Genomic DNA, 13476 nt, shown 5'->3' on the forward strand with positions numbered 1-13476 from the left:
AAGGGAGGTTCACAGGGTCACAAGTGGAGTCACAGACGCAGAAAAATGCCAGAAAGTCTGTTTGTGGAGCACACAAATATGCTGAGTTTGGTAGGTGGGGTGTGCAGCTGAGCTGTCGCAGGCGGGAGGGCTGCCGGAGGCCCGGCTGCCACATTCTCTGTTTGATCCCCTGGTCGCGTGGGGAAGGCTGAACCCAACAGCCTCTGATCTCCTTTCCATCCCCTCCAGGGACAGCACAGGCTCTTCCAACCTCAGGGGCCTTCTTCCCTCCTACCAGCTCGATGAGAATTGTTGTGCCATCGCATTACAGATCCCACGTTCCCCCGGCGTGCTTTAGCCACTCCAATTAGGCTCTTAATCACAGGAATTAGACGTGGGAAAGGGCTGTTGATTCATCTCCTTCTCTCTTGTCCCACTGCCTGGTTTGTGTGCTGAAAAAAGGAGAATAGAGCCTGATTTCCCTTGCAGGTCAGGGACTGATGGCCAGGAAAGGCCACTTGTAAATCCTCCATTTCCTAGGCTGAGGAACGGCTCAAATTAACAATTAGTCCTGTCCACATCTCCCAAGGGAGTCCACCCCCTCCTCTCCCAAGAGGAAATTCTCTTCCATCAGCTGTGAGGTCATGCATTTCCTCATATACCTGTTCTCTTGAGGGATATCCATATGACATAAGTCAGAAATCTGGAAGTGCCTCTTGAGACTGGTGGGACCAAGACCTGACTATCCACCCAGCCTGCAGCCCAGCCACGCTGGGAGCCTGCAGAGCTTCCTGGGAAACCCAGGCCACCGTGCAACTCCTGTGCTCAGCATTCCTGGCATACTCCCTCTTCTTCCTGAGCCTAGTAATGCCAGGCCTCGGCTAAAAGCTTGAAGCCAACCTTATAACAGTAGCTCTGAGGACACAGAAATCCCACCCATGAGGAACAATTGCTCCACAGATGTCCCAAGTATGCAGGAAAGGAACTGGCCATTAAAAAAGCAATTTTAGGCTGGTTGAGATTATGAAACACTTTTTTGTGTGTGTGCTTGCCCAATAGTCCTTTACTCCACTTCCCATAAAATAAACACACGTAACCCTTTACCCAAGGAGCCCTGAGCACATTCAGTCACGTTGCGTCCCCTTCTCTCTCCTTCCACTAGGCAGATCTTTCCATAAAAGGGGAGCTTTATTGCACTGGAGGGGACTCCACCAGATGTGCACCATAAACTGAGCAGGGCTGTCAAAGAAAGTAGCCAGCATGATCCAGAGCAGGGGCAGGACCGTCTGAGTTAACGGGAAGTTCAGCATTTCCAATGCACTTGTTTTGAGAGGCCCCATTGGAGATGGAGGTGTGTAAGAGCAGGTCCTTGCCCTGACAAGCAGCTCACTGTTAGCGTGGCCAGGGAGGCCACCGAGGGAGACATGGGACAGGCTGAGCACCCCGTGGTGGCTGAACTACTCAGAGACCTGGATCAATGAGTTGTGGGGGTCTGGCAGAGCTTCTCTGCTGTGCTTCACTTGAAGATGCTATCAGGCACAGACCAGTGCTTCTGCATGTCTTTGGAGAGCTCATACAGAAGTAGTTTGTGGTGAAGCTGAGAAGCCAAACCAGCTCCATGACCCTTGGAATGATGAGCTCCAAGGAGCCCAATATATTCCCAGGACCCATTTGCCAGCACCAGAACCTGCTATACCCTCTCCCCAAAGTACCCAGTTTCCTTTTCATGCAGGTCTTCCTTTTCCTATGAGTTTTATTATTACTTAACCACTCCCAAAAACTCACCTTTCCCAATGCTAAAGCAGCAGCTTTCCTCTCCTTCCCACCTTAGCCTTGCTCTCCCTGTGTCCCCACCTTACTCTGGTCCCTCTCCCTGCCAATGGCTGGATCTGACCTGGGGAAGGCTCCCACCTCTACCCTGCACAGCAAAATGTTCCTTTCATCCAGCCTGCTCCTGGGAGGGAAGTCAGCCCTGGGAATAACTGCCCAGCAACAAGCAGCCTGTGTCTTCCCAGGATGTGCTCACAAGTGCACTCCCTAAGATGGAAGCTCTGGATCGCTTTGGTGGGGGCAGGGGCTGGGGTGGAAAGGGGGGATGGAAGGGGGAAGGACGATCTTTTCCCTTCCCTCAAGCCCTTGAAACACTAAGCTGCTTTTCAGTCTCTGCTTGTCTATAAAGTGTCCATAACCATGTGGGTTTGTCTTTCCTTTTAGGGAGAATTGGGAGCCCCAGGCCCTCCTGGAGTCCTTGGACTCATTGTAAGTACAAAAAAAAATGGAGATCTGGCTTGTTGGGCTTCAACCCTTTCAATCTGCCTAACTATGCACAGATTTTCCTCTTCCCATGAGCAGGATGACTGTTTGTATGGGGGAGGTGTGACATCTGGGGAGAGAGGGGGTTTCCTGGTGGATTGGGAGGTGGAGGAGGGCAAACCCTTCCAAGCAAAAGGAAACAGATTAGAAGTCTGTTTTTAGTGTCTTTTTTTTTCCTGATAACTTGCCCTTTTGATAACATTTGCCAGAGTATTTCTTCAAAGATGCAGCATTCATTCCACACCAGGATCTCTTAAAAAGCAAGTCCCTGTAAGCAGTGACCTCAGGGACACACAGTTCTTGTTCACTGGAGAGACCGTGGACAGGAACAGTTTGTCCTCTGGGTAGACAGGAATTTTACATGCACTCTCACCATCCCATCACTAATCCAGGTAATTATGTACTCAGCCAAATTCCACCCTTCATTACTCTTTTCCCCCAGCAGGAGATAAATAGCTGTAAGGTTGGGTGGCAACTCCTCCTCTGGCAGCTGTGCTGGGGGTTAGTGAATGCCCAGCTGAACATAGTATGGTTTATTTATAGGTCCTAGGATCTGTTTCAAGTTATTCCCTTCCATGCACAAAAATTGGTAGGCTCTGTTACTACTACAGCATTCTTTCATAATGGTTCCTCCTCATCTGTGATAATTCATGGAAACTTGGCTTGAAAGGAATGGTTAAAAACCTTCCCCTTTTGCCTTTCAGTAGCTCAAATTGTAGGAGTGTGTTTTAGCTGAGATCAAGGCCTCCACTGCACTAGACATTGCACAAATCCAGACATCTTCCATTGAAGGAACAGCAGGGAATATGGTGGAACACCCATCCTGGAGATGGGGGTTGGGACAGAGGTGGATTGAGGGGAAAGCATTCCATAGAGCCAGGAATTAGGTCTGTTTCCCCTCATTAGGGGAGATGGAAGTAACTCTTTTAGCCATAGCAGCAGAAAGGATGTGCTCCTGGCAAAAAGCTGGAAGAGGAAGACTGGTATTTAAAACAGTCCCATTGAAGGCATTGTCCAGATTAGATTATATTCCTCCTTGCTTTTGGAAAGATTTATCTTTTCCCTGTTGCCATTATCTCACTGGTATTTTGTTCGTTAGAAGGTGTAAGGTCAGAGATGGTAAATGGGATCATGATCCTTCTAGAGATGATTGAGTCAGAAGCTGCCTGTCTTCCCCTCCACATTGGCCCAGCCAAACTTCAAACTGAGATTCAGGTCAAATTGAGGTAGATCATGTGTCCCAGGGTAACATGCATCTCCTGAATTCAGGATGCTGAAGCATCTCTAATGGATAGACCAAGACTGACCTCCTCCATCCTCCTGGGGAGAAAGGAGCAGCTCCATCCTGCCTTGTCCTCCCTTTGGAGGACAGCTCTAGCTCCTTCCCCAGGGTCTGCACACAGGACTCACACTGCAGGGCACGGAGAAGGTGACACATGGCCCCCATTCAGTCTCTTCCTTGCCACCTGCAGGCGCCCTGGGGACCAGCCCGGCTCCAGCTGCCACAGGCACCCTGCAGAGTTTGGTTCACAGTGTAAGAGAGGCTGAAGAGCAGAATGAGGTGTAACTAAAGCCTCTTGCTCTCCTAGTTAATCATGTGGGCAGAGCTCTAAGTAAATGCATTTCTACAAGCAGCCTTTATGCTGGGAGGTATGAAAAGGGCTCTGTTGGGACAGCTGCAGCCCAGCTCCCTCTGCGTGGCTGCGGGCCTGGGGCTGCGGCTGGAGAATCGCTCCTTCAGGAAGCCTGCCCTGTTTATTTACACACTGAGGCCAGGCTGGTGGATGCTGTCACTGCCTCTTTTCATGGCAGAGAGCAGCCAGAGCCCATTTCAACACCAGCACTGAAGGGTTTCTGTTGTATATCGCACATGTGTGCCCATGGCAGCCAGAGCTCTGCTGTCCTCCTGCACTGGAGTAAGTCCCAACACACAATGCCACGCTGACTTCTCACTGCAGCAGGATGAGACACCTCTGTCCTCACCTCTTGTCTCTCCTCTCTTTCCTTTGTGTGCTGCCTTTGGGGCTCTCTGCATATTCAAAGAGCCTTGACTCATGCCAGGATGCTGTTTTTGTTGATATCAGTAGTGCATTTCTTCACGGATACTGAGACTGGATATCAGAGGAACTTCTCACCACATGCAGGGATCTGTTGGGTTTGCATGTAATGACTGTGGTAATTTTCTTTCTCTCACTAGGGTGACATGGGCCCTGTTGGACCAATTGGCTATCCAGGACCAAAAGGATTAAAGGTGAGGGAATAGCTGAGCTCTGTGAGCTCTCATCCCTCCATAGCTGAGCTGAAGGTTATTCTGTTCCTCCTTTGGGCAGTGGTGACTGTCCTGAGAGAAAGGATGGGCAGCAGTGATGTGTGTCCAGGCACAGGACCGTTGAACACAACATCCCACTGGTGCTCTGCAGTAGGTATGAGTCAATGGAGAATTCCAGGAGCATTTTCCCTGTGTGCCTCCAGCACATGAAGAATGTTTGATGGAGCACACTTTGGGAGCAGTCTGGCTCCCAAACAGACCTTGAGACTGTGCCAGGCCAGTGCTGTGGGTCTGAACTATCACCCCATCAGCAAACAGCAATGTCACAGACCTGAGCAAGTTTCCACCGTGGCTCAACCTCACTCTGAACTTTCTTTTTTTTCAGGGGCTGATGGGAAACCCTGGAGAACATGGACTGAAAGGTGATAAGGTGATCTGAATACTCCCTTATTGCACTGTGTTTTAATTTTGCATGTGAAACCCCATTTCTAGTTTCTTTCTTATTCAGCACCATAGTGCTGGTTCCACTCTGGCCATCTCTACCCCATCCTCTCATTCTCCCTCCATTCCTGACACTCTAATTTTGATTTTTCTTTCTTTGATATCTGCCCCATCCCCTTTTCTATGGAGTATAGATCAGTTATGCTCAGATCCTCTTTGGAGCTCCCGTCTCACACTGATGATGACAGTAAATGTACAATCAACTGGTGTTCCCCTGTTTTTATGTTGTTTATGTGATGGGATGGGGAGGAGATGATCTGACACTGACAGTGAGTTTGTACTAATGTATTTGGGGGAAACATGGTGTGAAAAAGCAACCCTGTATCAAAGCAGGTGGATCCCCTGGAAAAACTGTTGTGTGTTGGATATCCCTGCTCCTGTTCAAGGAGCCTCACCTCAGTTCAGCTTCCTACTGAGAGGAAATTGCCTTGTCCCAAACTGATATAAATCACTTTAGAAAGAGCAAAATGGAGAGGGGCCTTGATTGCAGTGATTTAGTGGTGCTGGCACAAAAACACGAAGCTTGAGATAAATCAGCATGAAGCTGTGTGTGTAAATGTCTCACTGTCATAAGAACCCTCCTCCTACAGATATTGGGCTGTAGGATTTATTTAGTCTGAAAGAGTGGGAGGTGCAGTTATTTATTGGTGGCTCTGATTGCTCAGGAGGGCAGTGGAAAATGACCATTAAGTGTATTTTCCTCCTCTTGTCGGATTTTTTGTTCTCTTCTCAGATGTTTGCTTTTAGAGAATGATTTAGCAGCCCAAAACTGCACAGGGGGGAAGTAGTGTCAAACCAGTTGATTCAACTCTTCTTATATTATAGCAGCTCTTTGCCAGGACTCCTGTGTCTGCAATTTCCATTTCTCCCCTGTGCTGCTTTTCCACTTCTGTTGAGAGCAATGACAAGGCAAGAGAAGGGCTTTTTCTTTAGGACAAGCTTAAGACATTGTAGCTGGTTTCTTGACTAAACACCAGATCCTAGAGTCCACAGACTTCTCTGTCCATTCCCTGGAATAAATGGTTAAATATCTTAAAAATCACCAAGATTTAAATCATTGTTTAGCAAAATTAAACTTCCTGGACAGTTCAGTCTCCACCACTTTATAGAAACTTCACTGTTTCTGCCCAGTATTTCCCCTGCCATTGCTGTCACAGTAACCAAATGGTTTGTGACTCTCTCTGGAGTTATCCTTATAATACTCCCAAGTGCGGAATTATCCATCCTCCCAACAATCCCACACTCCTGAGGTACAGGAAACCTTTTCCTTCCTCCCCAGCTGCCTCCCCCTGCAAGCTCCAGGCTGCAGGTCATCCTGCCTTCCTGGGGATGGGTTGATGAGGATTTAATTGGATGTCTGCAAGTTCCTATTAATCCCATCTGTCTTGGTCACATCCAAAATATGTGGCCTTGTACAAGTTTGTCTTTTTGTAGCTGAGAAAAACTCCCTTCACTCAGCAGCAGTCAGATGAATGCTGGTAAAACCTGAGAATAATGACAGGGTGGCTGGATGGTGTGTGTAGGCAGCAGGAATGTCACTGGAGCTGCCACCTCGGTGTCCACCTGGGAGAATGTCCTCACATCACATGACCAGGTGTGAACCAGAATAGTGGACAACATCTCACTCCTCTGGCAGAAATCACATCTTTTTATCTAGCAGCTAGACAGGCCAGTCCAGGTCATCCTTCTGTTGCCATTCCAGTGTTTTCATGCAGGCAAGGAGATGGGGAAGAGAGGGTTTTATCTGCTGTACAGGGAGAAGTGGAATTACTGTATAACTGAAATAAAGAGTGGCCTTGGAAAGACCACGTGGGGTGATGAGTGCAGGGGAAAGGTGGAGGAAGCAGAGGAAATCCCAGCTACTTGTTCTCACAAAGGAGTTTTATGAATCAGGACATCTGTAACTTGTGGAGGACATGGCTCAGGCAAATACCTCTGGAGTTGTGCAGTGTTAGCTCCCTTTGCATTGCTAAGCAGGAAGTCTTGGGAGCAGAGACTTCCAGTCGAGGAAAATTGAGGGGATTTTGCACAACAACCTCCTCTGCATCACACAGACAGCAAACACATCCCACAGCTGTGCATTGGTCCCTTCCCTTGTAGCCCCTCTCTGTTTGTGTTGGGTTACAAATGGCCTCGGGGTGTCTGAAGCTGCATTTTCTTTTTATAGGTGAAAGATGAAGCACAGGCAACATCCCATGGGCAGAGCCTGTTTGTAATTTCAGATCCTACATTCCTTTTCCTGCCCCACGAACAAAGTCCTTGCAGGCCCATTTCGTCATCTCAGCCCTGCAGTTTTTAATAACAAACATGCCTGACCTCTTTCCTCTGTAATTTTTCCCTCATATTAAGGACACAGACTCTGAGTCCCAGTTCCAGGGCAGGTGAAAGGTGATGCCCCAGTCCTCAGTTCTGGTTTAAGAGATTAACAGCCATAGATGGAGTGTTCATGCCGTGACATTTTGCTGTGCTATCACAATAACATGTGAACATCTGGCATGAAGTCCAGCTCTGCATAAGAGATGTGTTTTGTTTCCCCTGCTTCCTTCTTACCCTCTCTAATGCCCATTTCTCAGAGCTGTTTAAAAGCTGGTTTCATTGTCATGCCCCACTTTTCCTAAAGGTTGGAAACAAAGGTTTGTTCCTGCCTTTTGCTATGCTCAGGAAACTCTTTTATTTTAGTAGTTATTACTTAGTGTCCAAGTATTTCTTCTGAAACAGTATTTCAATGGCCGCCTGTACTGTCTGGGTAGAAAATTGCTTAATAAAAAATATAATCTTTCTTTTTTGACCCTCAGAATTGATGGTAAAGACAAACCTCAGAGCCATCCTGTTGCTTCCAGAAAAGCTGTTTTCATGCTGCCTTCTGTTGGGAGCAAGAATTAAGTAGATTTCAGTGTTTTAAGCCTTGGACTACATAAAATAAGTAGAAAATTGGGAGAAGATGAGAGAAGTCTGTAAAGGAGCTGGGTCACACAGTAGTTTTTTTGCCATTTCTATTGTATGTAATACTTGGGGTTCTTCCGAACTGAAGCTGTGTAAAGAGCTGATTGTTTCCATTTTGCATTGCCAAAAAAAAAAGATGGGAAATACTTTAGAGGAAACAAAATGTTGGTTATTTGACTCAAATTAAAATATTTTAGGTTAAAAACCAAATGAGTAAAATCAATTTAACATTTTTAAGAGCAACATTCTAATTTTGCTACGTAAAAGATTTGTTTTGAAGATGGTTCAGTGAAATGTTCTGGGAACATTTGCCAAAACATTAAAGCAAATTTAGCATGAATCCATGAAATATTTCCATCATTGAATCTGCATAGTTCTTAATTATTTTTCTTCTGAAAATTTGTCTTTGAAAAGTCTTTACCAACTCAAACCTGAACCATCCCCAATTTCATTATCCCCTGCATGTTACTGAAGTATTTACATTTATTTCTGCTCTCTGATAACAAGTGGGTGGTTTTTCTGGAGTGAAGTGGACTTTCTCTGTCTTCTCTCTGTGGACTTCGGCTCTGTTGCAGGACTCCACATGTCTTCCATGTGGACTATGTTTAAACATACAGCTCTAGAGTGGCTCATTCCCTTGCTGGGAAGCCAAGTTCATGGGAGAGACTTCCTCCCAGCAGTTATTTTTGTTGGGTCTTGTCATTGTACCAAGTTATTGTAGTCGTTCCTCCTTTGACTTCCCAAGTAGAATTTTCCTCTCTCTGCCCCATCATTGACTCATCCTTTGTTTAAATAAATCACTAAATATCTGAGGTTGGAAGGGGCATTAGAAGGTCATTTGATCCACAGAGCTGCTCACAGCAGGGCTAAGAGCCAACGCAAGGTAGTCCACTGCTCCTTGGAAAACCTTCAGGGATATTTGTCTTCCACCCAGGGAGTCAGAATCTGTTATGTTGGTCCAATGAGGGGACAGACAGACAGCTTGCTCAGGAAATATTGTCAGTGATGTGCTCCCCATACCAGTGGACACCAGCCTACCCCTCCCAGGGAATCTCAGCTCAGATATTGGCAGTGAGGTAGTACTAAAGCATTACCAGAAGTTGCTCTTGCTTTCTTATGGAAGGGGATTGATGCTTGATGTCAAGACTAGGATATGCTCACAGAAACCATGAGGATTGTTTTCTTTTCTATAGGGCCTTGCGAGAGAAAAGGTTCCTTCATTGAAAACTGAACTCTTCTGTTCAGCTGAATTTAACACTTCTCCACCTTCATGGTCGCTGTTAGCCAGAGGAGTGTGGTCTCTCTTCTTGCAGCTTTTGTAGATACACAGTGCTTGGGAATTCCTGGTTTTTGCTCTCCTGCAGTTTTCCTTCTCACCTTAGAATCAAGTTGGGAAATACACACTTTGTTCAGGGTTGTTGTTACATTCAGTGTGATCTGCAGCTTGCCACCAGTTCGGTTTTGAGTGCAGCTGGTGCTGAGACTTTTGCTGTACAAAGCACCTTCTAAGCATCAACCTGGGCATTTTGTCTGTTGCTGTTGCCTATTTTAACTCTCTGGTGATGTATACCCAGGGTGATCAGGGAAGAGCAGGTGTTCCAGGAGATATCGGCTTCCAAGGAGACAAGGTAATTGTTTTTCTTAACTCCATCATTCTTTTCCCCGTCCATAGCCGTGGCCACCAGTTTTCTCAGTTCATCCACTAGGAGCTGGAATTAGCTGCATCCTGCTGTCAGGTTCCCCTTCTTGGATAGTTCCCATTTGGGGTATGCTGTGCCTTTTCTAAAGTCCATGTCAGAGTATGGATTTTCTAGTTACTCATAGTAAAAGCAGTTCTGCAGGGGCCTTTCTATAGGGGCTATGTCTTCTAGCAGAGATTGGAAGTGATGGGATTGATGGGGATGCCTTTGAATCTGTGTGGTCCAGCGGCTGCAGACTCAGGAGATTTTGTCTGCTCAGTGCAGCAACTTAAACCCTGACCCAGCAAAGCACTTAATGCTCTGTATAACTTCTGATCAAATGACTTCTCCCCTGTGACTCGATGTGATACTGACTGTGGCTGACAAATGTTGCACATAGCCCTGTGCTGGAGCCTGTGTGGCTCTGAGCCACAGCCAACTGCAGCAGCTCGTGTTCTTTGGGGCTAAATTCAGGGCTGTCTTCAGAAACATCTCACTGACATTAGTGCAGCTGTCTCAGCTCCATGCAGGGCTAAGTCCAGCCTTTAGGAGATGCTTCCCGTTCTGCAGCGAAGCTGGAGCACGGGGAATTGGTATTTTTTTGATGCCTCATTGTGTTCTGAAAAAATGTGTCTCTCTCAGGGCAGCCAGGGTCTGCCTGGGGTCCCTGGGGCACGAGGGAAAGCAGGCCCCCTGGTAAGTAACCAAGCACCCTCTGCTTCCCAATCTCCCTTTCTAAAGGTTCCTTGCCCAGCTGGAAAGACAGCTTGGCAGGGGTGTGCTGTTCTAAACAGGAAACCCAACAGCCAGAAGCCAGCTCACTTTTCCCAATGTTTTTCTGATTTCTGCAGGGAAAAGTCGGTGACAAAGGACCAGTTGGGTTTCCAGGACCACCTGGCCCTGAGGTATGTCCCACCACCACCTTCTCACATCCTTGCAGCCTAGGGCTTCACTTCTCTGCTGGGATACAATGGCACATGTGTGGTGATGGGGTAGGAAGGATCCAGATGGATTCATGACCTATTCTGCATCTCATGGTTTCCTGGTTTTTCCTTCTCCTTTTTTCTCACAGAAAAAATGGAAGAGTTTTTTAATTTTTTTCCCCTCAAAATACCATTTAAAGTAGAAAATCCTCTTACTTCCCTTACCAAAAAATAGTCACAGTGATACCTCAAATGCAGGATGAGTTTCCCCCAGCATGCCATCATTTTTGTCCTTCCTAAGCAACCAGACAAAATGTGTAAGATGCTAGAAAGCCACTTCCAGCACAAGTGATGGTCTGTTTTCCCCTCATCAGCGTTCTGGTATTTCACAGGGTCTGGAAGGGCTCTCAGCTGACTGCTGCCACTTAGCAATCGTTCCTCTTTGTTGCTATTGGAAATAAGCATGGATTCCTTTGTCCTCGAAGGGTGGGTGGGTGGGAAAGAGCCGCTGCCAGGCTGACAGCAGCTAATGAAGGGTGTCAGCATCTTTCCTAATTCCTCGACTGCTTCCCTTTGTCGCGGAGGCTGCGGCTTCTTTCTCAGAGCACAGAGATTATGTGCTGACTCATAAAGATTAATTAAAACCGAAATTGCCACTTTTAGCTGTGTGATGACAGGGAGACCCTCGCTGCAATAAATTTTGTAAGAAGATGGACCTAAAGGGAGTTGCTGGGAAAGGCTGCTCTTCCATCAAACTGATGGAGGAGTTTGTGTCCCATTCCCTCCCAAAGCTGCAGTGCCCCACACAAAGGCACTACCAGCATGTAACACATCTTGTCCCTTAGCCATTAACTAAACCTCTCACAGCGGCTGACACTGCCTGCAGAATTCCACTTGTGCACCCTGACTGTTCCTCATTTTCTCCAGGGCTTCCCAGGTGACATTGGCCCACCAGGAGAAAACGGTCCTGAAGGTCTGAAGGTGAGTCGAGCGGAGACTGCAGCTCTGTGTGGGGTTGGAAGCAGCCAGGGGAAACAAAGTAATGGGAAGAGGGGAAGAGAGAGAAACCTCTGGAGATTCCTAAAGATTGTCCTGGCCAGCATCTCAGCTTGGTCTGTTTGGCTTGAGGTCCCTCCAAGTGCAGCGTTTTTTTTTCTTCAGTTTTTTTTTCTGTAACAGAATTGACATTGGATAATGTCCCATGACTGTGAAAGAGACTTTCTCATTTTAATTGCCTTTCTGAGCTTATGTTTCTATTTTCTGAGTATCTTTTTCTTTGGCTGTTTCTCAGGGAAAGCCAGGAGCACGAGGTTTACCTGGGCCAAGAGGACTGCCTGGACAAGAGGTGAGTGTCCTCAGCTCAGAAGAGGTTTGACTTAAAGAACAACGCCGACTTTTGTAAATTAATGCATGCTGAAATGGTGTCCGTGGTTTAAAATGCTCTGGTCCCTCTGAATCTGGAAGCAGAGGCTTATACTGAGTGATCAGAGACCTGCAGAAGAGGAGCTTCCTCAAAGCTGTGTGATCTCCAGGTCCTGTGATCTCTGCCTCCAGTCACTGCTGGCATCTGCAGATCCTAAATTCTGCTTTTGTTTTGCTTTTAAAGCTTGTTGCCCCATCCCTAGATGGGTGTTAGAGCCCTTTTCCCTGCACATCCCCTTGCACAGACATGGCCTGGCCTGGCTTTTGCTTTCTGCTCCTTTTAAGTGTGTTCTTTTTCAACCATGAGACCTGCAGACTCTGCTCTCACATGGAGAAACATCCCTCTGTAAAAAGAGAAGGAAATGGGAATTGCTGCTCTGCAGAAATTCATTTGCTCAGCACCCCGGAGCTCACACTCACCACTTCCACCTCAGAACTTGAAGCACCATTCCACTTGCAGTCGTTAAGAAGGGAACAATTGTCATTGATTTAATTGTCCTGGAGCTGCAAATGCACTATGGGAGCAGCAGAGAATGTCTGGGTTCCCCGTTTATCCTGTTGAAACTCCAGTGACATCAGTGTAATTTCCTCTCACTCAGGCCAGTGTAAGCTGTTTGTCCAGAGTCACGAGACATTGTGTAAATAACATTGAGCACATGCATGGGCAGGAGCTCGTTTTAATAGCACTAATAATTCTTAACTTTTTCTGGGAACTCTTCTGCTTGTTCTCTAAATGGGATTAATGCAAATTAGCTCATTTATTTGCAGTGAAATAGGAAAAAAAATATTCCAGACAAAATACAAAGGGAATCGAAGCCCTGCATTCCAGGTTCAGGCAGGCATGACCAAGCTGCCTTCAATTTCCTCTAGTTAGTGAGTGTAAAAGTAAGCCCAAAGACATGGACATGGAGTTTGGTGCAAGCTGTGCTGAAGGACTTTGAGTGTGCAGCAGAGCACAGCACTGTGCCCTTACTACTAAGGTCACCCTGGGCACTGGGTCAGGGCTCTGAATTACATCCCACTGGAAATGTGGAATATTGTGGGTGGCTTGTCTGAGCCCGTGGAGCTGGGTTCCTGACCCCCAGTCCCACCCTCAGCCTGTCAGTGCCCCTTCATTACCACGGCTGACCACCGAAATGAGAGCAGCCAGCCTGTGGCTGCCAAGGGCGCTTTTAATTTCTCTCTTGGCAGTTGGTTTTAGACACTTGAGATAATTTTTGTGAAGCTTAATTGAAGGTCTCTTAGAAACTGAGATCTGATCCTATCACATTAGAAATTGGTGTAGAGCCAAGGGAGAGGACCGAGTCCAATTGCTGTGCGAGATTTTGTGATAGCTCCATCCTGCAGCATGTGTAGTCCCAGCTGAAAGCAAAAGGGAAACATTCATACAGTTGCCAAATGGTTCTCTGGGAAATTTTGGAACATGCTTTTTTGAGGGGAAGGAAGA

At 46.9% G+C, this 13476-nt stretch overlaps 1 protein-coding gene across 1 annotated transcript in view; it reads left to right on the forward strand.

The window, feature by feature from the left end:
* The window catches only part of COL27A1 (collagen type XXVII alpha 1 chain), a 190635-nt gene that overhangs the window by 110474 nt on the left and 66685 nt on the right, over positions 1–13476 (forward strand). The window contains exons 15-22 of the mRNA XM_069031565.1: positions 2194–2238; positions 4490–4543; positions 4947–4991; positions 9580–9633; positions 10327–10380; positions 10536–10589; positions 11535–11588; positions 11899–11952. Coding sequence (XP_068887666.1) covers positions 2194–2238; positions 4490–4543; positions 4947–4991; positions 9580–9633; positions 10327–10380; positions 10536–10589; positions 11535–11588; positions 11899–11952 — 414 coding nt within the window. The remainder of the gene's footprint in view (positions 1–2193; positions 2239–4489; positions 4544–4946; positions 4992–9579; positions 9634–10326; positions 10381–10535; positions 10590–11534; positions 11589–11898; positions 11953–13476) is intronic.

The sequence above is a fragment of the Aphelocoma coerulescens genome, chromosome 17 (assembly GCF_041296385.1).
Source record: "Aphelocoma coerulescens isolate FSJ_1873_10779 chromosome 17, UR_Acoe_1.0, whole genome shotgun sequence".
Classification (NCBI taxonomy): domain Eukaryota; kingdom Metazoa; phylum Chordata; class Aves; order Passeriformes; family Corvidae; genus Aphelocoma; species Aphelocoma coerulescens.